General features: G+C 42.6%; 1 protein-coding gene across 8 annotated transcripts in view; it reads right to left on the minus strand.

Moving 5' to 3' along the window:
* The window catches only part of LOC126161747 (sodium bicarbonate cotransporter 3), a 1146839-nt gene that overhangs the window by 556287 nt on the left and 562901 nt on the right, over positions 1-27651 (minus strand). For all 8 annotated transcript variants that reach the window (XM_049917795.1, XM_049917789.1, XM_049917788.1 and 5 more), the window contains exon 2: positions 5310-5410. In XM_049917795.1, the coding sequence (XP_049773752.1) occupies positions 5310-5410 (101 nt within the window). The remainder of the gene's footprint in view (positions 1-5309; positions 5411-27651) is intronic.

Below are 27651 nucleotides of genomic sequence, written 5' to 3' on the forward strand. Positions count from 1 at the left end.
GCCACCCACACACCTTTCTTCAACGCGTTAAAAATGTACCTGTCAGAAATTTCAGCCGCGAGTGCGCTCTAGCATCTGAGGGTCAGGCGCCCCTTCGATACCCTTAGGTGGTGTATGCCTACCTTCAGGTGTCACAGCCACCAAATTCCAAACTTCGGCGTCCCATTAAAAGGCAGTTACGTTTTTTCGCAAAAGTGATCCTTTAATTATCTTGCACAGTGTATAAATTGAAGAAAGATTGAGAGAAATGAAAGAACGCTTCAAGATTGGGATTAGAATCCAGGATGAAAGATGACATTGCTGTTTTCAGTGAAAGTGAGGGAGAACCACAAGGCCTACTGAGTGGAGGAACAGAAAATAGTGAGAGTAAACGGCGAAAGACGAAAGTAATGCGTGGCAGAAATGATGACAGCGACAAACTTAACGTTAAATATTGGTGACCACGAAGCTGACCAAATTAAGGATTTCTGCTGCCCTGTAAGCAAAATTATCCATGCGGACGGGGCAAGGAGGCTATAAGAAGTAGACTAACGAGGCAACGGGGGCATTTCTGGCCAAAAGAAGTCTACTAGCACCAAACATCGGCCCTAATTTGAGGAAGAAGTTTCTGAAAATGTACGTCCGAATTTTGGGAAAACCGTAAACGAATGGAATTGAAGCGTTTGAGAGGTGTCGAAAATTAGGTGGGCAGTTAAGATAAATGAAATGGTTCTCTGTAGAATCGGTGAGAAGGAAAACTACGGAAAACCTAAATCTGGTCGGTAGGCTGTGTTATCAAAACATTCTTGTCTCGAAGGCGATTCCAGTGTCTCTCTCGGTCCGACGAGTAGACAACCAGTGGTTGGCAGCATGAAAAGAACTTCGATAAGGTTAATTGGAGGTGACAAAAATGGTGAATTCTGCTTTCGATCACAAAGGAACCCCAAGTCAGCTATCAAGCTGGGAGGGACAAACGTGTAGCATCATACAAGAACCGCGAAGTAAGTGCAGAAATTCGTCCACAGTTTCTCGATGCCTGAGAATGTTTGCCAAAGTAATGTTTGCCTTCACGTAACTGAAGTGACGTAATCTAAAAGCTACATGAGTGTGATTGGAAAACTTTCTTCATGTTGCCCACTGTAAAAATACTGGTCCAACAGACTGCCTTGAAATCAACCTTAAATATGCTAAGCTGCTTTCCTTCCTGGCTAAAAAGATCAGCCTCAATTATCTGAGCCAGTGAGCAGAGCAACATGACAGTGTGCTGGATGGAACTCTAAATTTTGATTAGTCTATGGAACGCAGCCACTGAGAAAGTGGGCGGACTCAGTTTTATTGTAGACAGATACTGTAAAATAAATAAATAACTAAATACGAAAGTAAAAATTAATTATGAAATGTGTGTGTGGTTAATTTCTTGGGCCTTCTACTGAGATGATTGTGTTTCACGGTTCCCTAGCGTCGTCACTTCACAGAATCACTAACTGTCGAGCTATCTGCATTTAACTATAGTGAAATCAGTGATGGAAGAACCTGTTTTCTGGACCTTTCGCAATCACGATTCGTTGAAAAGTATTCTGTTCGAAAAGTGTTCTGTACTCTAGTTGAGACCATCAGAGAATACCTTCATTTTTATTTGTTTATCTAGGGTTACGTATGGCCACGTGCGACATAGCTGCTCGCTCATAATATGATTAACTACATATTCGCTGGATAATCATTTAAGTCAATTTAATTGTTGAACTTGGAAGCAGAAGTCTTCATGCAAGCGAAGTAAAGACGTTAAGTAATTATGATTTTTATTTTTGCCAACACGTTAGTATAGAAGAGCTGGCTGATAATTTGTAGTTGTTGAGTAACCCCAGAATGTACGTAAACCGTTTTGATAAAAAGGCTAGTTAGATATTTCACTTTTGTAATGTTTGTAAGATTTGTTAACAGAGCTATGTGTAATTTGATGATTTGCATTTATGTTGGGTTAGTGAAGTTAGATAATACTTGCTGTTTAAATCTCATTGTTTGTGAATCAGTTGTGAGTAATGTAACTTCAACTGTCAAATGTTTTTGAAAAGGCAAACTTAACTTGCAATATAATTTTGCTAAAAAAATATCTGTGTTAGTAATTCACCATAATCTGTACCGCCTCGCTGTCAAGGTCATAGATTTTTTAAAGAAGTTGGAGTTTCTTAAATGTTCTTTTATCAGCCAAAAGAATTTCATGTGCATTTCAAGTTTTCTGGCGAGCATTTCACATTGCTGAGCCTGTAGCTAGTATATTTTTGTTTTTCACAAGAGACCAGAATATATCGCGATACTCCGTTGCTGCTTTAGAGGTAAGACAATTTAATTTATTTGTTAGGAGCAGAACTACTAATGTTATCAGCTTTGAACAGGGCCAGATGATTCAGTGCCTAAGGGGCTGTATGTATTTTGCAGTGACTGTATTTCTTTATTGGTACTGGGAGTTGCATTGCCCAATTAATTCGTGTAAAGTTCTTGCTAACAATAACACAGAGTAAGCACACCACTTGCAGTTGCAACAGGCTACACAATAACTCCAGTTTTGTATCCATTCCAGAGGTCAGATATTCATTCAACGTAACCGTTAAGTTTAATTAAATAAAAAGAACGTTGCAAGGTTTATGTCACAGAACGTTCCAATCATTAGTAATTTTTCTGAATTTAGGACTTGCTTCTGGGCGCAGTCTTTTCCGCAAAGTTCATGAGGAAGTGTTTTACAAGTGAAAATCGTTTTTCCGTGGAGTTTTTACTGAATTAATCAAACACTTCCTTTTGAGTGAGTCTGTACTATTAGCTACAAATGCCGTAGCAAAGCGTGTGTGTAGGGATGCGCAGCTAGAATTACGAGACGTTTGAACAACTGCCTCCTCGTATTGACACCGCAGACTGTTCTGACCTTTCGTTCAAATTGCTCTGAGCACTATGGGACTTAACTTCTGAGGTAATCAGTCCCCTAGAACTTAGAACTATTTAAACCTAACTACCCTAAGGACATCACACACATCCATGCCCGAGGCAGGATTGACCTTTCGTCTTGGCTAACACTATTCTGTGGGTATTCAAAAAATTGCCACAAAATACGATACTATAAGCGACAAAGCAAAGCAGAGCGAGTCCGCCACGGTAGCTGCGGGTTTAGCAAGGCAAATCGCTCACCGAAGAGGTTCAGGTTCGATTCTCGGGCTGATAGGAGATTTTCTCCACTCGGGGACTGGGTCTTGTGTTGTCACTATCTTCTTATTGTCACAACTGACACGAAAACTGTCTGTGTGGCGTCACATGACAAGCATGAGCTTATGTAGCTTTGTACGAGGGTACGGCTGGACCCTAACGACTATTCTGAATTGTTACAGCATACTGTCTTATCGTGTTTCCACTGTCGATATGGTTGTATTGGCATGTAACGAAAGGCTATGAATGAAAAAAAAAAAGAAAAAAAGTGTCTTTCGTGTTACTGCGAGAGAAGATATTCTAAGTAAAGAGAGTTGTATTGAATGTCTTCACACAATACAGAAATTAATACTTCCACATAAGCTTTCTGTGTTTAATCACTAACAAATTTAAATGTTCGACTTAGATGATGAAACTATCACCCTGTATTTTCTCGCAGGTAAGGGGAATGTTTCCTGTAACAGAAAGTTAATGTAAACTATTACCGTATTTGCTAAATTATTTACGTAAACTAAATGTGTTTTGGCAACGGTAGGGGATCCGTAGTCTCTAGTGGCTCGTTACGCAGTAATCATGTAATTACGATTTATTCTGTTTGTTCCTCCAATTCCCTTTGTTTCTGTGAAAACACGTCCACAGAAGTGTAAAAATCAGTAATATGTAATCAGCAAAATGTGCAACACAATTACTCTCAAATGCGGAGGTACTGTGATGTTGCCGTCGCTCTGGGAACCCCTGAGTCTAGCGTTGCTGTGTCGCTTTTCCGTTGCATGCAACAGACACCACACTGCTGTGTACCACTGTTAACGTAGAAGTAACACTACCTGAAAAACAAACACGAAGCAAGACTGAGAAGTACTGAATGGAGGCTTGAGGACAAAAAGTAAAGTTAACCGTTTACAGCAGCAAGTGCAGTGAGTGAACAGAACGAGTTTGTTTCTACACAAGACACACCACGCACATCGTCGACGTTTGCATTGTTGTGTAAATCTTTTGAATGAAATACAGATACAAAGATAAATAGGAAATCAAAAGAAATGCAATTACTCTGACAAGACACTGGGTCGCTTATTGCAAAATGGCAGAAGATATCTCTGAACAGCCTTGAAATTATGTCGGCTGAATTCGACCTTAAACTTTTAAAACTACCATAGGCTACCGTAGACTATCACAAGTAAGTGTAGACTACGGTCGTTTTCCTAGTAATCTTTCTCAATTAAGATTGTAAGCGCATTACCCGTACGTTAGGCACGTTGCATATCTATCAGACATTACCTCATTTCTATCGCTTTATTTGCGTACGTGATCAGTGTCTTACTAAATTCCCCTGGAAAGTGGAAGCGGGGGCTCATCCAGAAACTGAGTGTGGATATATAAAGGACGCATAGCCTACCAAAAATTGTTTTTCTACGTACTTATTTTTCTGTTTTTTACTTAAAAATAAGGTATATCTATAGAAAATTGAAATTGCCAATGGAAAATAAAAGACGCTTCAATCCTTCCTTGAGCATATATAAAACATGTTTAAGTTATTCATAAACAACTTTCGATGTGTCAGTAGTAACAGGAAGCTCTTGGCTCTGACCAAGTAGAAGAACGTTCTGTTAAGTACAAAATGACAATAATTTTGTAACTTTTTTATGTTTGTGCATGTAAACCGTACAAAAGGAATTGCTTTGGCTATGTAAAAGCGCCGAAGTTGTGCGATAAACTATTTTTTATTTCTTATGAAATACGATTTATATTTCGTCAGAATGTGGTATTCACAATAGACTATCACTGAACAATGTGCTCTTCTAATTATGTTTAAAACAAACAAATAAAATACTCGTACAATGAGAAGTCGTCAGCTCCGATTTTGTTTCCCTGACAATGCTACCAGTACTATCGGTAATCCATTTACTACGTCATTTATGTCTGTACCGAAGCTACCTAACTGCAGTTTTGGTACAGCGCCACTTTAGGCTTGATCCGTATACTGAAAAGTTGGTGGACCGTTAACAGAGCCCTTTGACAGTACCTTCTGTTTTGTTCTCCAGTCATTAAAGATCCACGACACAGATACAGTGGGCCTGGGCTTGTATCATACACTCTACACGTGCTGTAAATGATAATGCGTCAGAGTGGGAGTTGCTTACCTTCGAAGTCCTTCTCGGTGTAGCTCTGGTGTGTCTGCTGGCGCGCGCCCGGGTCCTTGGGGGCCTCGTCGTCTCCGAGCGCCGGGTCCATCACCCACGACCTGCCAAACATAGTGCAAGATGCAGACTACTGGCACGTCGGCAAATCTCAGTACACTGAAGCGAGGGCGGGTGCCCAAGGCATCGGGGCCAAACGGGAGCCAATGAGGTGTCGTGGATCAAAGGGAAGGCAAGGCCAGGATGAGAAGAGCATAGCTGTGGGGGGCTAGGGGAGGGGAGGGGGGGACAAGACTGGTAACAAGCAGAAACATCCGGCCTGCGCGTCTCGGCCCGTCATCTTTCACACTTGCAGGCGAGGATTGCTTTTTGCCAGTGCTTTGCCATCATTACATGGATGCTTATAACGTCTCGCGAAAGAAACACACACTGTAACTTTTGTTTGGCGAATAACTTGCTACGGTATTGTTGCTACACAGGGTGATTTCTAGGGAAACTAACCACAAGGAATTTTAATCCTGCATGTTAAGAAACACCCGTCGCACGAACGACAAAATGACAGACATCGAAAAAGTGACCAAGGACACAAAAGGAATAGAGGAAAGGCCACTTGTCGGGATATAAGTTCGATTCTATACAGAGTATGAAAGAACTTGCCCCTTTTCTAGCAGACGTGTACCGTGGTGGGGAACAAGCGCAGGTCATTCCCGTTTTCAAGACGGGATGACGAACAGACACACTACGCCGTAAATCTATATCTCTGACGTCGGTCTGTTGCAAAATTTTACGCTACCATATTATGACATTTCTGGGGATCGAAAATCTCATCTGCAGGAACCAAGGTGGTTTCTGAAATCAACGATCGTATGAAACCCAGCTCGCTCTGTTCGTCCACGAGACACACAAAGTAGTAACACTGGCGCCCAGGTAGCTGCCATGTTCCTTCCCTTCCGAAAGGCATTCGATACAATTTCTCACGGCCGCCTAGTGAACAAAATACGAGCGTATGGAATACCAGACCACCTGTGTGACTGGACTGAAAGGTTTCTTGCAAATGGAACACTTGTCTTTCTGAAAGGGGAGAAGTCTTTTTTATATCAGATAGCGTCGGAAGTTCCGTGAGGCTTTTAGCAGATGGTGCTGTTGTATACAGAGGAGTCAAAATGAAGGCAGACCTGCAGAGGACCGCCGCTTGGTGTTTTTTTTTTTTTTTTTTTTTTGCTATAGGACTTAACATCTGTGGTATTCAGTCCCCTAGAACTTAGAACTACTTAAACCTAACTAACCCAAGGACATCACAGACATCCATGCCCGAGGCAGGATTCGAACCTGCGACCGTAGCAGTCGCGCGGTTCCGGACTGAGTGACTAGAACCGCTAGATCACCGCGGCCGGCTAGATTGGTAACTGTCTCTTAACATAATGTAACGTATTTTAATACATACACACCAAGACCTATTTTTCAGATCATCAGTGGGAGCAACTTGGCTGACAAATAATTTTTAACGTGTCAATAACTATGTCAGTATATTGCGGTTTTAAAGTAGTGTTCTCTGTTCCATGATTCTACGTGGATACGATTAGCGGCTTGTTCCTCAATTAGCCCTAAGGTCTTGACATTTATTCGTAATGGTGTGAGGTTTTCAGTCATTGTACTTATAAATGTTACTTCTCTCGTAGGGCACCACCGCACTACTCGCCCCAATGTCCTGTTTGTTTATTTTGACGACTTCCTTTCTTCAGGGGTTTGATTTTTCACTACGAACGTTGGGGGCGTCTTGGTGCGCCAATGTGACATTGTTGTAAGTACGTTTTAATTTTGATTTTTTCTACCTGTTTGATTACTTTAAATATGATCCATAAAAATACTAGAAATTTTTCTTAAAGTTCTCGAAAAAATTTTAAAAATTTAAAATATTTTTCAAAGGATTTGTACAGTATTTTGGTCATATACGTCGGATCCTTTCCTTCTTATGCAGTTTACTTGAGGATGCTGTTTTAATGCAGTGAAACCGGTTGTGACAAAGAAATCACCAATTACTGCAGTCTAGCGGTTCATGTTACTTCCATTCATTACTTCCATAAAATATGCAGGAATATGCCTAAGGAGCGATTTGGAGTGAAACGACTGCATAAAATTAATCACGAGTAATGGAGATGCCCGGCAGATTCATTGGAAGAAGCCTTAGGAGATGTTGTCCATCAACTGAGGAAGTAGCTTATAAAACACTCGTTTTACATCTACATATACTTGGCTACTCTGCAATTCACACGTAAGTGCCTAGCAGAGGGTTCATAGAACCATTTTCATACTACTTCTCTACCATTCCAGTCTCGCATGGCGCGTGGAGAAAAGGAACACCTAAATCTTTCCGTTCGAGCTCTGAATTCTCTTATTTTATGATGATGATCATTTCTCCCTACGTAGGTGGGTATCAACAAAATATTTTCGCATTCGGAAGAGAAAATTTCTCGTCATAATGGGATCCGTACCAGATAGGTTTGACAGAACAAACCGAGAAGATCCAAAGAGAGGCGCTCTGCATCGCATGATGGTCTACTACTGGAGTTCCGAGAGCGTACGTTCCTAGGAGAGCAACCAATATATTGCTTCTTCCTAAGTATATTTCGCGAAAATACCACGAAGATACAATTAGATAACCTACACGGAGGCTTGCCAGGAATCGTTCTTCCAGCGAACCATACGCTACTAAAAGAGGAGGAGGGGGATATGAGCGTGGTACACAAAGTACCTTACACCACAATCTGTAAGGCGGGTTGCGGAATGCAGATGTGGATGTAGGATGTAATTACATTTCGTTATCAAGCACTTACTTACACAAGCAATGAAAGCCACGTGAAAAGTACATAAGCAATTCGTGACTGAGTTCGACTTTTTTAAGTAATCTTCAAATAGACACTGATGGTGCCTCCTAATATAAGTAACTAGCGGATTATACACTGCTTGACAGAAAAGTGAAACAGCCAGAAGACACGGTCGCATGTCAGTGTAACTGCGTAAACGTACACACCGTCGGTGGGTATGTAAGTGATTAGATTTGCTATTCTCTCTATCAGGCAGAGAGGCCATGTTAAAAGCTGTGTTGGGGTACCTAAGAGATCTGAATGATCACTGAAGGACACGGAGAAGCCTCGTGTTCGTGTGAGACAGTGTTATCGGCACTTGACAGGATTTGAAAGGAGCGCTATTGTGGCTCTCCATTTAGCCTACTTGTCGAATCGTGCAATGCTCAGATTTGTGGAGTATTCAGAAGTGACAGTGGCCCAATGTTGAACAGCATGGAAGCGTGAGGGCAGGCATACTTGTCATCAACGATTCGTTCGACTACATCTGACCACCATATTAGAGGACCGCTGAATTGCGCACTAGGCACATCCTAACCCGCTACGGTCGCAGGTTCGAATCCTGCCTCGGGCATGGATGTGTGTGATGTCCTTAGGTTAGTTAGGTTTTAGTAGTTCTAAGTTCTAGGGGACTGATAACCACAGATGTTAAGTCCCATAGTGCTCAGAGCCATTTGAACCATTTTTGAACATCGTAACCAGTCCACATCTGCGCCTGTTATACGAGAATAATTAATGGACTCCTTTCAACATTCTTTGTCATTTCGCATCATTGGTCGGAGACTAGCAGCAGTCGAACCGGGGGATTATATATAGTCCATGTGTACGTTGACGTTGATACCCCAATGCAAACGCCTGCGTTTGGAGTACTGCCATGACAGGAAAGCATGGACTCCTGATGAATGGCAGCAGTCCGTTCAGCGAAGGATCGCAGTTATGCACTGCCATGGATGACCGTCGTCGGCAAATGGAGCGTTGACCTGGGGAGGAGCCCCATTTTTCCAGCGTTTTGGAGAGGTAGATCGGTGCTACCCTGGCGTCACGGCGTGAGGAGGCACCGGGGATGACACCAGGACATGGCTCGTAGTGATTGAAAAGAGTCTGAATACTGATTTGTAGATACATCGATTTGTTGATATATCGAAATGTCGACACAAAATTCTTCGACATATATTGGCGGTTTTCCCGTTATTGATATATCGATATGTCGATATCAAAATGGCAGTATCGAGTACTGATATTTTTATTTTATACATTTTTATTTTGTATTACATTTATTTCGCGATTTTCGGTAACTATATGAAACTGTTCTTTTGAAAATGTAGTTGAATATAACTTTACTTTCACTGTGTGGAGTCTTACTATTTTTTGAGCTTTCATCACGTCCTGTCTTTCCCTTAGACTGTGTGAAACAAGTATAGGTGGTACAAAAGAGTATGTCCGATTGCAATGGGTGGCGGTGGTGGTGGTGGTGGTGGTGGTGGTGGTGGTGGGAAGGAGGGGGGGGGGGGAAAAGAGTGTGAATCGAATAACAAAATTTCCGATGTGAAGAAATACCACGTAAGTTGCGTTAAAAAACAATTTAAACGCAGCTAGTGTGCAATTTCTTCACATCGGGATTCTTCTGAAACAGTTGCTGAAAATGATGAATGAAAACGTAAATGACAGATTGGTCTCTGTTGGATGGTAACGTATGAGGGGAAATGCTGACGTAATGGGCGCTCGGCGCCGCCCAACAGAAAATGTTGAGCTTCACCACGCATTTTTCCTACATCAGCCTGAAACACATTTATTTCAACATGTAGCCAATGACACATTCAGTAAATAAGGTATGAGAGGCCAACTGAAATGAAATATTGCATGAAAATTCACCATGTACACTGTTGTTAATAAACAACACAACAGTCGACCAAAAAATTATTGTAATACAATCTTTCGATTTGCACAAAGTCCCATTATTAACTTACAAATTAAGTGTTTTTTCTTCAATTACTGCCCTAAGGGGGCAGGCTAGTAGTTTGTAAATATACGGAATATCTAATAATAGAGTAATACTTAAATATGTAACTCTAAAGGCAGCAGTATATTTACAACGTGCACACGATAATTTTAAAGACCGATATGTCGTTATTTTTTCCTTCAATATATCGATCGTCCTGTAGATACATCGAGGAACCTAAGAACATTTTTAAATATCGATATATCGGATTCCCGATATTTTTAAAAATATCAATAATTGTGCTGAAGGCATTGCGATACGTTGCGGACAACCTGCGTCCTCACGGGTGATTTCTCATCCAACAATATTTTTTCAACAGAACACCGCACTTTTGCCTATGAACTGGCTACGTGATGCTGAAGTGCTCCCGTGGCCAGGAAGATTCCCAGATCTGTCCTCGAGAGGCCATGTTTATGACCAGCTCTGACGCCACCTCCGTCCCAGTGCCAGGGTATGGAAGACCAGTTACAACGAGTTACAATGACTGTGGGCAGCTTGCCGCAGAAGAGGATACAACGCTTAACGACAATTTTACCAACCGATTCAGTGCATTCATCTAAAAAGCCGGAGGAGGTGCGACGTCACACTGACAAACAGGCTCATACTACAATATTCTTTGGAAATTTGATTCCATTGTGGAATCGCTGAAATAAAATCACATAGTGTCTCCACCCGTAAAGTTTCATTTCCTCCTGGCCTTCTCAATGCTTCGCTTGTTGTTCAGTCTATGTCTATAGATGCATTTTCTGTTGTTTAAGGATGCACATACACTACATATAAAAGAAATGAAAAAATACTTCAAATGATCCAGAGATTTTTTTAATGAACTGAATACGGTTTCCGGTATTGTGCTTGAAAAGGAAAATTTACAATTAGAGTTGATTAGCAATTCCGAATTGTATCAGTGAGACATGTTGTGTTATTTGAAGAAAAAAAAAACTATTCAGGATTTGGTGGTCGCTTAGCGAGCAATAGAGAGATGCTTGTTGAGAATTACTGGGACACATCAAAAACAAACATATGGTTCACGAAACAGATTAAAGAATTATTACACTGTAAGCCGGCCGTGATGGCCGTGCGGTTCTAGACGCTGCAGTCCGGAACCGCGTGACTGCTACGGTCGCAGGTTCGAATCCTGCCTCGGGCATGGATGTGTGTGATGTCCTTAGGTTAGCTAGCTTTAAGTAGTTCTAAGTTCTAGGGGACTGATGACCTAAGATGTTAAGTCCCATAGTGCTCAGAGCCATTTGAGTCATTACACTGCAATAAAATAATGGTCAACAAGCGTAGTGACGAGAAAGGGGCAAATGAAAAAGAGTCTAAATTTCCATTGCGGATCAAATACCGAAGCGTCACAGCGTCACCCTCTCCACTAGGGTTGACTGCAGAATTCAAATACAACTTCTCGCAATATAAATTCGTGAAGATTAGAATCTCGATCACTGCTATTAGGTAAAGGTGCTCTACCGATTACACACTGATTGGAAGGAACGTGGAATCCGTAACGGTAGCTTTGGCTCGGTCCGTGAGACCTACTTAGATGAGGTATTGGCAACAGTGTCCGCAAAAGAAGTGGATCCGTGTTTGAATCACACTCTGGCACATAGTGTAACTACTTACATGTTTCTTCTGCTTTAATATTTGCCTTTGGTAATATGTATTGTCACATTGTTGTCTATTCGTGTACAGATGCAATGTCAAGCCATCACGACTTCTCATTGCTTGAAAGTATGGCAGGTTAGATGTCGAATCAAGTCACACAGAATCTAATATGCAGACTTCCAGGCACAAACATGGATTAATAATTAGGATGGTTTAAGATAAAAATAGATGTCTGGAAACGGAGTCGAGAGGACGGCTATGAAATTTAATACATTTCAATTTGAGGTAAAGCATGTCGTCGAAAAGCGATAACTGGCAATAATTGGTCTAACAACACTCCCTTACTTGCCGCACAAGATATCGGTCAAAGAAGCTTTGCTGTTCTTATGTAATGATATCATGATAAACAGCCACTTTTTTGGTCTAGTGGTATGCTTTACTGCCTACTGACATGAAAGTTCCCGCTTCGATACCTGGCGCTCACCTACGGTCATTTGAGAAACTATGTGACTAACAAGGGAACCTCCCCATCGCACCCCCCTCAGATTTAGTTATAAGTTAGCACTGTGGATAGGCCTTGAAAAACTGAACACAGATCAATCGAGAAAACAGGAAGAAGTTGTGTGGAACTATGAAAAAAATAAGCAAAATATACAAACTGTGTAGTCCATGCACAAGATATGCAACGTCAAGGAGAACATGAGCTCAGGAGCGCCGTGGTCCCGTGGTTAGCGTGAGCAGCTGCGGAATGAGAGGTCTTTGGTTCAAGTCTTCCCTCGAGTGAAAAGTTTAATTTTTTATTTTCAGACAATTATTATCTGTCCGTCCGTCCGTCCGTCCGATGCGATCACTTTTTTTGGGAGTGATTATCACGTCCACAAGAAAACCTAAATCGGGCAAGGTAGAAGAATCTTTTTACCCATTCGCCTAGTGTACAAGTTAGGTGGGTCGACAACATATTCCTGTCATGTGACGCACATGCCGTCACCAGTCTCGTATAGAATATATCAGACGTGTTTTCCTGTGGAGGAATCGGATGACCTATGACCTTGCAATCAAATGTTTTCGGTTCCCATTGGAGAGGCACGTCCTTTCGTCTACTAATAGCACGGTTTTGAGGTGCGGTCGCAAAACACAGACACTAAACTTATTACAGTGAACAGAGACGTCAATGAACGAACGGACAGATCATAACTTTGCGAAAATATAGAAAATAAACTTTTCACTCGAGGAAAGACTTGAACCAAGGACCTCTCGTTCCGCAGCTGCTCACGCTAACCACGGGACCACGGCGCGTCTGAGCTTACACTTTCCTTGATGTTGCCTATCTTGCGCATGGACTACTCAGTTTGTATGTTTGCTTATTCTTTTCATACTTCCACACAACTTCTTCCTGTTTTCTCGATTGATCTGTGTTCAGTTTTTCAAGGCCTATCCACTGTGCCAACTTATAACTAAATCTGAGGGGGGTGCGATGGGCAGGTTCCCTTGTAAGTAAGCTGCGAAACTGACAGGCAAGCTGCCGAAAATGCATTGAATAGGGAAATGCTCGCACAAGGCTGGTAGCCAACTACTTTTTATTTATTCCGCTCGATAGAGAAAAAAAGAATTAATTTCATAATTGGACTAGGTCAGTTTACGTTCGGGGCACTGTTACTGGTCGTAGATAGCACAATCTAGACTGTTTCCAAAACGAGGTAAACACACTGCTATCTTTTAGTAGTTGTTGGAATGTATTTCTGAGTTATCCATGTCCGCATAGAGATAAAGACTAACTTTAATGTATCAGTTAAATAGATGTTACTCTGCAATGTGTAGAGTGTCGATAAATTATCAGGATCGTTCTTCATATCAACACAGAACTGGAAACGGCTCAATTTGTCGTTATCGCCTATGGTTTGCAGGAGCTGCTATTTGTACGCCTGCCCCTTTAACTTCTTACGAAATATTTTCCACATTGTTGGCTGAGAGATGTCCCGATAGGCAGACGCTGTGGAACTTTGCAACATCATGTCTCTCATAGGTCCACTGTTTGTGTGACATGTCCTGTCATCCCGAACGTTTCGCATCGCACAAAAACCATCCTCCTCGAATTTGTTACACCACTTCACTATGCCATTGTTAACACGTCGTGTCTTGCGAAACTTACCACGGAAAGAGCATGTCGTTCTCAGTACCGATTGGCAAAGGGCAAATTATAGCAGAAAACTGCTTTCTCTGTCTGGTTCGCAACCGTTACCAGCAACTATGGTCGATTTTCAAAACTAAATTGGTGGTCCACGTAAAAAAAGAAAAAAAGTGCTCTTTCACGTACAGCGTCATTTGCTGCTTTACATTCAGTTATTTATCTGTATCGATTTTTAAAAATGTTTTTGGACTGTATACTTACGCTGCACTATCCATACAGTACAAAGATAAATGATTCCGTAGCTTGTTTAACGACTCTACACTAGAGTAACCATGGACGACGACAACAACGAAGAAGAAGAACACCCTCCCACAGAGTTGCGAACTTTCTGCATTGTGCCCAGAATGATGGAAAACATTATACAGGTGACTGTCACTGAAATAATAAAAAAAATCAAAATGACGCCCCATAGAGAAATTGTGTGCTGCAAAGTCTTTATACTGTGGTAAGGAATTCTGTAGATAGAATGCAGTCAACGAGTTTAGAGATGAACCGAATGTGGAAGTGAATTTCTTTCGTGTACCGGATATCGTTCATTTACCCGGATTTGTACTATACACCACTCGGCCGCAACATTTCATCACTGTGCAACATAGCTGCGTCATCAGATCACGAAGGAGTTATGCGTCCATATTGAAAAATATGTGTCGGCTGAACAATGGCGAAAGGCCGCTGAGGAAAAAGTCACTGACTGGAAACAAGCTGACTTTATTATTCCAGTATGACGCTTCTCGGACATTGCTTACGATCGTTACTACTACAGCATGTAACTTTTATATCTATATGCAACATGATGTTCCAAAATATCCGACGATGCCCTTGTTCGAAACCCGTAGTATTGGAATGATAAAGTCAGCCTGCGTCGAATCAATGACTTTTTCCCCAGTGACGTATCTACTATTTTGCAGACTACGCATATTTATTCACTGTGTCGACTTGATCGGTTGGTAATAGTACACATTGAACCTGCCTGGCAGATTAAATTACAGACAGTGTTTTAAGCTTGATTAACTACGTAAGTATGCTTAAATGCCGCGTGAACTTTCCTTCTGTCTGAAGTATCCAGTGTAATTCACTGAGTTTACATCAATACCGGTCTAAGACGAGCCAGAGATTTACGGTAAAAATCACTTAGTGGTGTCGTGGGGAAACAATTCGGATGAGTACAAAATATCTGTCCGATAGGTGATGCTGAACGCTACTTCGCTGATACCAAATGAATGCCACCTATCAATTTCGATATATATTTAATGCATGAGACGTTGAAGACAGTAATTACTTTTTGTCAAATCCATTTTTTAGCTGTTTCACTGAAAGTGCAGGGCAACCTGTGTGTGTGTGTGTGTGTGTGTGTGTGTGTGTGTGTGTGTACGCACATTTGAATTCTCATTTCCGCCTGAAAGTGCCAATTATTTCTACGAGCCTTGTCGCATTAAATCATTCAGCAGTTATCAGTGACTGACAATGTGTAGCTGCAGATAACTAGAGTGGCAGGATTTCAAAACGAACAAGTAAAAGTTGAAGCTAATTATAAAATGTCATGGAATCAGGTATCAAAGCTTATGTCAGATTTTAATTAAGAACAAGAATCCACTTAAATTTTTTTATTGAGGCCTACTGATGTTTTTACACACAACTTGCAGAATTTTTGTATTTCTAACTTGTACATAACCGAAATACAGAAAAATCGAAAGATAATCATGGTGCTTCAAAACTTTAGGCTCGTAGTAATCAGAACTACGTACTTTAATTATCAGGAAATAATGATCGTGACTGAACACTTTATTTTTTTTTTCTACATAAAAGACTTACAGCTTGTGAGAGGCCTCTCTTAGTCATATATCGACAATTACTCCTCTCATTGTCGATTATGGATTGTTTACTAATTACCATTATAATGAAACACAGTTAGCTGGAATGTCGCTAGTAATTTACTGTATCCTTTGTTGCATCCAATTATTAAAATGTGGTAAGAAAACTTGCTACCCATCCCGGCTTCGCACGGGCAGCACTAAGTATCTACAATCAGATGACATGTCTGGCGTAGCGGCAGTACAGCATGTACCCAAACCTTCCTCGTGAATCAATCTATTAGTGAAAAACTAATTAAAGTCTCTACAGTAGTTCCACAAATAGACAGAAAAAAATATTGAGGACTTTAATTTAGCAATATTGAAATGCATGCATATGAGGAGCTCAGGTTGTGAAAGATGCACGTATCATGTCAAATGACAGATAGTTTGGTAGATTTGACGTTTATGTTGAACGTCTTGAGCATCTTTGCATGTCCGAAGACAAGAGAAACGTGTTCTTTGGTTACCAGAGGTTGTGGCGTTATTGAGTAAAGGTTGGCCGAGCGACGTAAACAGTGGTCGGCTAGAGAGGGGGGGAGGGTGATGATGATGTTTGGTTTGTGGGGCGCTCAACAGCGTGGTTATCAGCGCCCGTACAATTACCCAATCTTTGCTCAGTCCAATTGCGCCACTTTCCTGGATGATGATGAAATGATGAGGACAAAACAAACACCCAGACATCTCGAGGCAGGTGAAAATCCCTGACCCCGCCGGGAATCGAACCCGGGACCCCGTGCTCGGGAAGCGAGAACGCTACCGCGAGACCACGAGCGGCGGACCGGGGGGGGGGAGGGGGGGAGGGTCTTGTGCCATGCCAGAGTGAGGAACTAGGATGGAGGAGGTACAGCATAGAGAACGTAATTTTATTTTAGATGCTCACTGTACCTATAGCCGGAAACTTAAATTGAAGTTTCTACTTTCTACGCTTTCGGTACATCAAATGAAACCCAAAATAGTGTAGTTTGGAAAGCATTTATTGACAGTACTGTAGAATTTCAGCCAAGATGCTCACTGAAAATCTCATCTGGTAACTTCTCGTATAGATAGTCCATGGAGTGTCATCTGGCCTGCGATGGCTGTAGAAGTGCCATTCAGTGACGCTCTGGAGAACATCGGCTCCATTTTCCCGCAAGGCATCACAAAGCTATTCCATGCATGTCTCACCACGAGCTATTTCACGTGGAATGGCGATTTCTACGAACAGCTGGAACGCGTCGCCATGGATAGTCCTCTTAGTCCAGTGGTGGCCAACTTCTTCATGGAACAATTTGAAGCACAGGCACTGGACTTTGCAACTTGCAAAACTCAGGTGTGCTACAGATACGTCGATGATACTTTCTTTGTGTGGAGCCATGGTGAAGAACAGCTCGGTGACTTCCTAAGACACTTGAACAGCCTCCATGCCAACACAAAATTTACGAGGGAAGTAGAAAAGGACAAAAAACTGCCATATCTAGATGTACTGGTCACAAGGGATGGCGAAAACCTGGGACACAACGTGTATCGAAAACCGACACACACACAGACCGATACCTACACAAACTATCAAACCATCACCCGAGCCAGAAAAGAGGCATGATTAATACGCTCGTAACGCATATTTCAGCCGCAGCACCTCAGACGTGAAATGCAACACCTGGAAAGTGTTCTGAGGAGCAATGGGCACTTCACAAATTATATCAGAAGTATAACAGAGCCAAACTCTCGGCGAAGTAAAGAATTAGAAAAATAAATGTTGGGTATGGCCATTCGGCCATAAATTCCCAGAGTGACGGACAGAATCGGCCGTATATTGGGCAAACATGGCGCTAAGACGATTTTCAAACCGACAAGGAAGATCAAAAAGTGTCTTAGATCGGCAAAGGAGAAAAGGGACCCACTTGCAATCTCGGGAATTTACCGTATACTATGCACATGCGGAAAAGTTTATGTCGGAATGACTGGACGATAAATCAACATCAGGATCACAGAACATAAGCGACATTGCAGGTTGGGGCAGGTGGAGAAATCGGCAGTGGCAGAGCACGCACTGAGTGAGACCGACCACGTAATAAAATTCGCCGAGCCGGAAGTTCTGGCTGTAGAGAAGCACTATCACAAGCGCTCGTTCGGAGAAGCTGTAGAAATACAAAAACACGCGAACAGTTCCAACAAGAAAGAGGAAAGCCTTAAGGTAAACGGATCCTGGCTTCCCGTACTGCAGCGAACCACCGTCTCAGGTAGAAAGAGAACCGCACCAGAAATGACCGCGGAGAAGCCCTCGGATGTTGGCGCGCCAGGTACATACAGTCTGCGGCCGCGATCTGCGCTCCAGTTCACCACAGGCAATGGAGGGTGAAGCTTTGACAATGCCAGCCACTCGAGCTGGCGAAACGTCAGTAAAAATCATTAGACGAACTTCGGCCGAAGAACCCGAGACAGAAGCCAATAGGTAGTTTGCCAACAATTGGCCACGAAAACCTTAAAAATTTTGTAGTTTATTTATGATTTATGGCTATAGGTTTCTCATATCAATGTTTCGTTCTCTACAATCTCCAAACTTTTTCGATCATCATTCTGTTACCCCCGTATGTGATGTTTTGGTTTGTGGGGCGCTCAACTGCGTGGTTATCAGCGCCCAGTTACCCCCGTATAAGGAAGCATTATACATCGGATTTCTTATTCAGAAGTCGCATTTGAAAGCTGGTTGTGAGGAGATCGTGTTATTGTTGTTGTTGTTTTTGTGGTCTTCAGTCCTGAGACTGGTTTGATGCAGCTCTCCATGCTATCCTATCCTGTGCAAGCTTCTTCATCTCCCAGTACTTACTGCAACCTACATCCTTCTGAATCTGCTTAGTGTATTCATCTCTTGGTCTCCCTCTACGATTTTTACCCTCCACGCTGCCCTCCAATGCTAAATTTGTGATCCCTTGATGCCTCAGAACATGTCCTACCAACCAGTCCCTTCTTATTGTCAAGTATCGTGTTATTAATAGTGTATAAAGGAGTCTATCAGCATGCGGCGTAAATTAGTGGTACTACGGTGGCCTACAGAGACTCCATTTTGTGGTTCTGAGGCACTGATGCTCGCGTTGATCGTGAACTCACGAGTGTCTTGCGAACGTGGACTTAATGCGTTCATGAGAGCCGTGCTAAAGGCCGTAGAGAATGTTAATTAGCCTACCCTACTAGCGCCCAACAAGAGAAACATATTGTTTGGGCTGCCGTGAAGGCTCGTACTCCGAGTCAGGATATGAACTAATTTGAAGCAGTATATGTACCCATACGGACTGTGTGACGACGTCTGGGACTCTACAGTCAGCATATCGACCAATGTTCGAATTTCCTTAGCGTGGCAGCAGAGTGAGGCGTGTCGACAGTGCTGCGCCCGGCAGTATCACTGGACCCAGAAGTGGCACAACGCCGTATATAGCGCCATGGTGAACGTGTCCGTGTGTGGACGCGCTGAAGAGAACGAATGTTGACAGACTGTCAGAAGCTGCAAGGCACCTGGCTTCTCAGTATACTGTGCTATTGGGTACACAGTATATGCTCCTCTGATTCGTGTAGTCACTGATCTGGACAGCAGGTATTAAATTTACGACGCTTGAAGGGAGGTGACTTTCATATATCTTCGAGGCCACGGTAACGTTATGCTTCAACAAGATAATGCCTATATGGGCAACACGTTCTCCAGAAATCTCACCCACTGAAAACATATGATCGTGCATTGCCGACAGACTGACACGCCACCACACCTCCGCCACTACCATTGATGACCTTGGACATAAAGTTTAAGCAGCATAGACTGATGTACCCTTATTCGTCAGCGAAGCTCTGTCCCCCTCTATGCCTTGCCGGGTTAGAGCCGTTCCTGCGCTCCTGCTGTCGCCAAAGACTGCACCCCTTTGTGCTAAATTTCACACCCTGTGTGCTACCAAATCATTTACACATTTAATCACGTATTTTCTCTACCATACTCAATGTAAGAAAAATTTTAATATATGGTACCTTTATTGGTGCTGCAATATTAATGACCAGCAGAGTACTATATTTGTATCACGACGCTAATAGAAATACACTATCCTGTCACATTAACCACCATGTTCGACGGAAATGGCAATAACTACTCGCAGACGACAGATGGCAGCACTAGCAGTGGAGGATATACACTACTGGCCATTAAAATTGCAACATCAAGAAGAAATGCAGATGATAGACGAGTATTCATTGGACAAATATATTATACGACGTAAATGGCAATAACTACTCGCAGACGACAGATGGCAGCACTAGCAGTGGAGGATATACACTACTGGCCATTAAAATTGCAACATCAAGAAGAAATGCAGATGATAGACGAGTATTCATTGGACAAATATATTATACTAGAACTGACATGTGATTGCATTTTCACGCAATTTGAGTGCATAGATCCTGAGAAATAAGTACCCAGAACAACCACCTCTGGCCGTAATAACGGCCTTGATACGCCCGGGCATTGAGTCAAACAGAGCTTGGATGGCGTGTACAGGTACAGTTGCCCATGCAGCTTCGACACGATACCACAGTTCATCAGGAGTAGTGACTGGCGTATTGTGATGAGCCAGTTGCTCGGCCACCATTGACCAGACGTTTTCAATTGGTGAGAGATCTGGAGAATGTGCTGGCCAGGGCAGCAGTCGATCATTTTCTGTATCCAGAAAGCCCCGTACAGGACCTGCAACATGCGGTCGTGCATTATCCTGCTGAAATGTAGGTTTTCGCAGGGATCGAATGAAGGGTAGAGCCACGGGTCGTAACACATCTGAAATGTAACGTCCACTGTTCAAAGAGCCGTCAATGCTAACAAGAGGTGACCGAGACGTGTAACTAATGGCACCCAATACCATCAAGCCGGGTGATACGCGAGTATGGCGATGACAAATACACGCTTCCAATGTGCGTTCACCGCGATGTCGCCAAACACGGAAGCGACCATCATGATGCTGTAAACAGAACCTGGATTCATCCGAAAAAAATGACGTTTTGCCATTCGTGCACCCAGGTTTGTCGTTGAGTACACCATCGCAGGCGCTCCTGTCTGTGATGCAGCGTCAGGGGTAACCGCAGCCACGGTCTCCGAGATGATAGTCCATTCTGCTGCAAACGTCGTCGAACTGTTCGTGCAGATGGTTGTTGTCTTGCTAACGTCCCCATCTGTTGATTCAGGGATCGAGACGTGGCTGCACGATCCGTTACAGCCATGCGGATAAGATGCCTGTCATCTCGACTGCTAGTGATACGAGGCCGTTGGGATCCATCACGGCGTTCCGTATGACCCTCCTGAACCCAACGATTCCACATTCTGCTAACAGTCATTGGATCTCGATCAACGTGAGCAGCAATGTCGCGATACGATGAAACGCAGTCGCGATAGGCTACAATCCAACCTTTATCAAAGTCGGAAACGTGATGGTACGCATTTCTCGTCCTTACACGAGACATCACAACAACGTTTCACCAGGCAACGCCGGTCAACTGCTGTTTGTGTATGAGAAGTCGGTTGGAAACTTTCCTCATGTCAGCACGTTGTAGGTGTCGCCACCGGCGCCAACGTTGTGTGAATGCTCCGAAAAGCTAATCATTTGCATATCACAGCATCTTCTTCCTGTCAGTTAAATTTCGCGTCTGTAGCACGTCATCTTCGTGGTGTCGCAATTTTAATGGCCAGTAGTGTATAAAGCGTGCCGGGTGAGGAGGGGGGTGGGGGAGGAAAACTGCGCAGTCGTTGTCATAATGCGGGATCTGACCGATCTATTTGATATCTAAAGGCGCATGATCATTTGCTTTCGGGCCAAGGATGGAAGCATTTCCGAAACGCTAGATTTGGAAACTGTTCAGTGGCGCCATGGTTAAAGTGTATCTTATATGGCAAAAAGCGGAATCCAAAACCTGCGCCGACCAACTGTGGTGGACCACGGGTCATAGATGAGAGAAGTGAACGACGACTGCGGAGATGTGAAGAGAAGTGTAACTGTTGACCAAGTGACCTCCTAGGACCTAGATGAACCAAGGGGCTATCAACAGTGTTACCTCGTCGACCATTTAGCAAATGCCACCACAGCAGGCACCCTGGCAGTCTCAAGGTGCCTGGCGGGGAGGGGGAGTTGCTTCTTTGTGTACGCCATTAGAGAAGATTGTACTCTAGTTCGTTTTTTATATTTTAAAATTATATTTATTGTTCTTAAAGCGTTCTACTAGATTCCAGAAATGTTTTAATTTTTTCAGTTAAACTAAACCAAAAAATTTACGTCTTGGTGAAAGACGTCGCTTTTCCCGATGAATATTTCATGTTCGAGACCTTCCTTACACATCAGTACCTCTGTAAAAGGTATGTTGTGAGTGAAAGCCAACAACAATTAACGAAATTTGCATTAATTTTTTTGTGGCGGTCGTGTTGCAGTTGATATTACACGTTATTTAAAGTGCCTTGACATTGCTAATAGTGTGCTAAACCTATTTTCAGGTTCCGGACCGTGACCTAACATCACTACCTCTTTAAAAGCGCGCTGTTAATGTACGTTAGTAACATTTAACGTATCTGTTATGTAAAATGCGTTATTATTGTTATGGTTAGTTTCATGCTGAATGGCTGACTGCTGCTCATCGGTGACGAAACCTGGAATTTGCACAACACCGCAACTGGACGTCCACTGAAGACGCATTTTATGCTCCTATAGATGGCCGTTGGCGTGTATGACGTGAAATGTCTGAAAGCAAACATCCTACATGCGTTACAGTCTGGGGAATGTTTTCGTGGCAATCCTTCGGTTATCTCGTCATTCTGAAACGCACAATGGATCAAAGTAAGTGCGCGTCTATCCTTGGCGGTCACATCCACTCCAACATGCAGTTTGTTTTCCCCTCACCACGGCGGCATCTACCAGCAGGACGATGCAACGTGTCACAGCTCGCAGTGTGCGTGCGTTGGTGGAAGAGAGTACCGTGATGAGGTTACCGTAAGTCACCAGGCTGCCCAAATTTAGACCCAACGCCGATTGGCTTCCCTGTTCCATCGATGCTTCAACCGAGGAAACTAGCGTTTGTGTCCAAGGTATAGGAGTCTGAATGGCTCCACACCCCTGCTGGTACCTTCGAAAACCTTACTGACCCTCTTCCCGCACGTTTCGCAGCGGTCCTCGCTGCAAACGGTGGTCATTCAAGTTTTTGACAGACGGTCACATTAATGTGACTGGACTGTGTATTTTAAGGCTATTTCATTTTAGCATAAAGGCCGGCCGGTGTGGCCGAGCGGCTCTAGACGCTTCAGTTTGGAACCGCGCGAGCGCTACGATCGCAGGTTCGAATCCGGCCTCGGGCATCACATGTGTGTGATGTTCTTAGGTTAGTTAGGTTTAAGTAGTTCGAAATCCTAGGGGAATGATGACCTCAGATGTTGAGTCCCATAGTGTTCAGAGCCATTTGAACCATTTTAGCGTAAACAACCTTACGGAACAGAGTTGTCAAGCGGCTATGTAAGATATTTTCAACCTATTTTATTAACTGAAATTATTATTTGATCTATTTTTCTCTACGCCTTGAAAATTTTCTCATGCGTTTCTGGTCTTCACTGCTGTGTACAACTATCATCACTCTACATCTTACTCACCTGTGATTATTGTTTCCCATGACCAGGGCGGAACATTTCTTAGATATCTGTACACGCCAAGTGAATTCCACTCGTTTCGTCCACTCAGACTGGCGTTGGACCTCGAAACGCCTGCCTCAAAGGCTTCCCGTTATTGTATCACGGCGTAAAGACCGAAATATACAACTATATTGTGCTAGAACAATTTCTAAGCGGGAAGTCTGTTCTGGCGCGCATATGCTCTTTCAAAATGTCAAGTGCTTTCATGTTCTAGTCATCGGCTCGAATGCTTCGTATTAGATTCATCGTTGATCTTTTATAGAATATTTTCGGCATCCGAGCGCTCACTCTAAAACCTTGCAGAATGTAATAATCGGTGAAGGTGAGTAGCAGTTAGCTTCGATTCCATTTTATTCATTTACTCAGATTTCATTCGTGTTAACTACAACCGAACAAAATTAAGTTTGCGTGTGTAGCGTACCTTGCCCCGTAAAGTTTCTCTCCTAATGAAGTTTGCATAAGAGTACAAAAAATGTTCAGGTGTGTGTGAAATGCCGGCCGTGGTGGCCAAGTGGTTAAAGGCGCTACAGTCTGGAACCGCGCGGCCGCTACGGTCGCAGGTTCGAATCCTGCCTCGGGCATGCATGTGTGTGATGTCCTTAGGTTAGTTAGGTTTAAGTAGTTCTAAGTTCTAGGGGACTGATGACCTTAGAAGTTAAGTCCCATAGTGCTCAGAGCCATTTGAACCATTTTGTGTGAAATCTTATGGGACAACTGCTAAGGTCATCAGTCCCCAAGCTTACATACTACTTAACCTAAATTATCCTAAATACACACACCCATGTCCGAGGGAGGACTCGAACCTCCGCCGGGACCAGCCGCACAGTCCACGACTGCAGCGCCTAAGACCGCTCGGCGAATCCCGCGCGGGTGCATAAGAGTATGTGTCAGCAGAAATGGGAAACTTAACATTAGAATTGTGAATCACGAAGTACACAAAGCCAAGGAATTCTGTTCTCTAGACATCTAAATAACCAACGACAGAAGGAGCAAGGAGGCTATAAAAAGCAGACTAGCACTGCAAAAAGAACATTCCTGGGCAAGAGAAGTTACTGGTATCAAACCTAATTTGAGAAAGAAATTTCTGAGAATGTACATTTGGAGAACACGTTGTAAGTCAAGAATGGACTGTGGGAAAACCGAAACAAACACAATCGAAACGTTTGAGATGTGGTGCTAAAGAAGAATGTTGAAAATTAGGTGGACTGATAGGGTAAAGAATCTTGAGGTATTTCACAGACAAGAAAAAGGTACATTATGATAAGACATCAGGGAATAAATTCAATGCTGCTAAAGGGAGCAGTAGAGGGTGAAAACTGTTTACACTTTGCGCTTCCTCCCAGAAATGCATAATTACCAAAACGGGACAAAACACTGCTCACTATAACAAGCGTACATGGATTAACTCATTCACTTTTTCAGTTGCATGCACTTTGGCATGTGTTTGTATCGTACAAGTCATCCACACAGTGTATCAATCCTTAGCTGGATAATCTTCAGCTCGACAACAGTCACAGAATTCATAAAGTTCCAGCATGGATGAAGTAACATTTCTAAGACAAATCTGTTCAGTTGTTCGATTCCGCCAAGTTAATTACTGACAATGCATTACTACTTGCCGTAAGACTGTCAAATCAGTGATAAAGAATATACTACAAGCCAATTAGATGAAAAAAATTGACAAAGATTAAAACTGAAACCTGAGCTAATTCAGTGTTTATAGATACAGGGGGACTGTAAAGTGGAGATGACATCAACAGGCTTGGGTGAAAAGCAAAACAAGTAGTTCAGCAGTTCACCTTTTTAACTGAGAACGAGTATTATCTGAAGACTTTAGCCACACAAATACTACAAATATGCGGTAGGAGACAGTGGAGTCTGATGAATGGAACAGGTAACGGTCGTTCTGGATCCCTGCGCCTTTTTTTTTTGCTTTAGGCATGAGGTTATGCCACAATTTCATCTTTGACAGCAGGCGTCTTATCACGAATATAAAGTAGAGCATTCATAGGTAACGCTACTTGAAAAAAATTAAATAAAATGTATCTTAGTGGGAAGCTGGGTCTACGATCGTTGTGATGGGTTTCTAAAGTTTGTCAGTGTTTTTATCAAAAATGATTTTTCTTTTTCAAATTTAAGACACAGAAAAAGAAGCTTCTCAAAATGGTTAGCTTGTCATATTTCGTCTTCTTCTTGCGTTCAATTGCCTGTCACGTCATTTAAATATCTCTACGGTATACTTATCATCACATCTCAAGCTTGAGCGGAACACATGGAGCAGCTTGTCAGCGTGATGGAATGTGGTAGGATAAACACATTTTTCCGTTACGAAGCACATAGATTAGCTGCAGCTGACGTTGCCGGAGGAGTAATTGGTTGCAATGCAGATAATTACAGACAGGCACACTGGTGGAACGCGCGCGCACGCACGCACACACACACACACACACACACACACACACACACTCACACTCACGCCAGATTATTCGCAGACCTTCTGTAGTTCCATTTTGGTAGAGAAACGCAAATTTTTAGAACCCGTCCTCGCTACACCAATGGTAGACCGATTCTCCATTTTAGCGCGAATGCAGAGTCGATAACAAAGCAGCACGACACTCGCTTCTATAAAAGCGTCTGCCTTTTGCAATGCAGTGACCCAGTTTCCTTTGGTCGCCTGGCTATTCTCCCAGTGACTACGTACAGCACTTCGAAAAGGTTAAATAAACTATTGCACACAGAATTTCCGGTTTCTCAGTGGAATTTCAAGCAATGCGTATGAAAATGAATTCATGTATCACAGTAGACAACACTCGTTGTTTCGTCGGAAGCTGCATTAATTTCCTTAGCAAATAAAGTATTAAAAAAAAAATAATTTTTGGCGTGAATCCTGCGAAAATGCTGCTGAGAATTATCTTTGTGCATATGTTTCGCACTGGACACCAATCTGGTGCAATGGCTAATGCTGTAGGTGACTTTATCGGACGAAAAGAGGTGAATTTAACATGCCGTCGACATCAGTGTCATTGAATTGGAGGACAGTGATGGAGATGACTGCTGGTTACAGCCAACATAATCATCTTATGAAATTCAGCAGCTGTGTGGATATTTAAGATAATTCTCATTTATTGTTCCATCTTAGTTACACATTTCAATAATGTTACATATTTAGATCATTATTGATCATCTTCAGACCTAAGCAATTGCGTGAGCAATTCGTCTTGTAAACACGGAAACACTTATTAGAGGTATTCTGATATGTGGTTCTACTACTTACATCTGAAGATGATTCAGAATGATCGATACATGTAATACAATCAAATATGTGCAACCGAGACGCAACAATACATGAGAATTTGCAATTTAAGATAATTATAATTGTCGGCTTTAGCTATGTTGAACTAATCAGTCTCTCATTGCCCGAAGTATTTCTCTGAAACAATGAAAAAGAAAATAGGGGTTGCTGGTGGGCAGTTTGAACCCACGCCTCACGAATACATACAACGCTGGGTTACCTCGCACGCTTGTCCGCAGATTTCTTGAGCAGACATACGTTCCCAGGTTCCAGTGATTCGAAAAGAACATAGGTCACAACTCACAACCTAGAAAAAGGTACTAAAATAATTCACAGAATTACTGTCCCATGTCACATCTGTTTGTAGCACATTGTTAGAACATATTCTGAGTAGCACTCTGACCTCCCTGGGATAAAACAAATTTCTTCATGAAAATCAGCATGTGCTCCCAAAACATCGATCATGCAAATCTCAGTTCGGGATCTTCACACATTACGCTCCGTGCCTTCGACAGTGGGTGTTTCAAGGCTTTCGAGAATGTTTTCATTGAAGTATTGCAGGGCGAGCATAAATTCTTTTCCTGATTACAGAAATTTACGTGAAAGGAACTATGCTAGTACAGCTGTGCGGTTTGTTGCAATATTAACTCATGACGCTATTATAGGTAAAACTCTCAAGTTTACTTTGTGTCTTGTCGCTAGTGTACATCACATCCGACCAGAAGGTACAGCCATACCTTCACTGTGCACTACGAATGGTAATGTTACCGACGATAGTGCAGCTCAAATGGAATTACTAAATACGGTTTTCCGAAATTCCTTCAACAAAGACGACGAAGTAAATATTGCATAATTCGAATGAAGAGCTGCTGCCAACT

The sequence above is a fragment of the Schistocerca cancellata genome, chromosome 2, assembly GCF_023864275.1.
Source record: "Schistocerca cancellata isolate TAMUIC-IGC-003103 chromosome 2, iqSchCanc2.1, whole genome shotgun sequence".
NCBI lineage: Eukaryota > Metazoa > Arthropoda > Insecta > Orthoptera > Acrididae > Schistocerca > Schistocerca cancellata.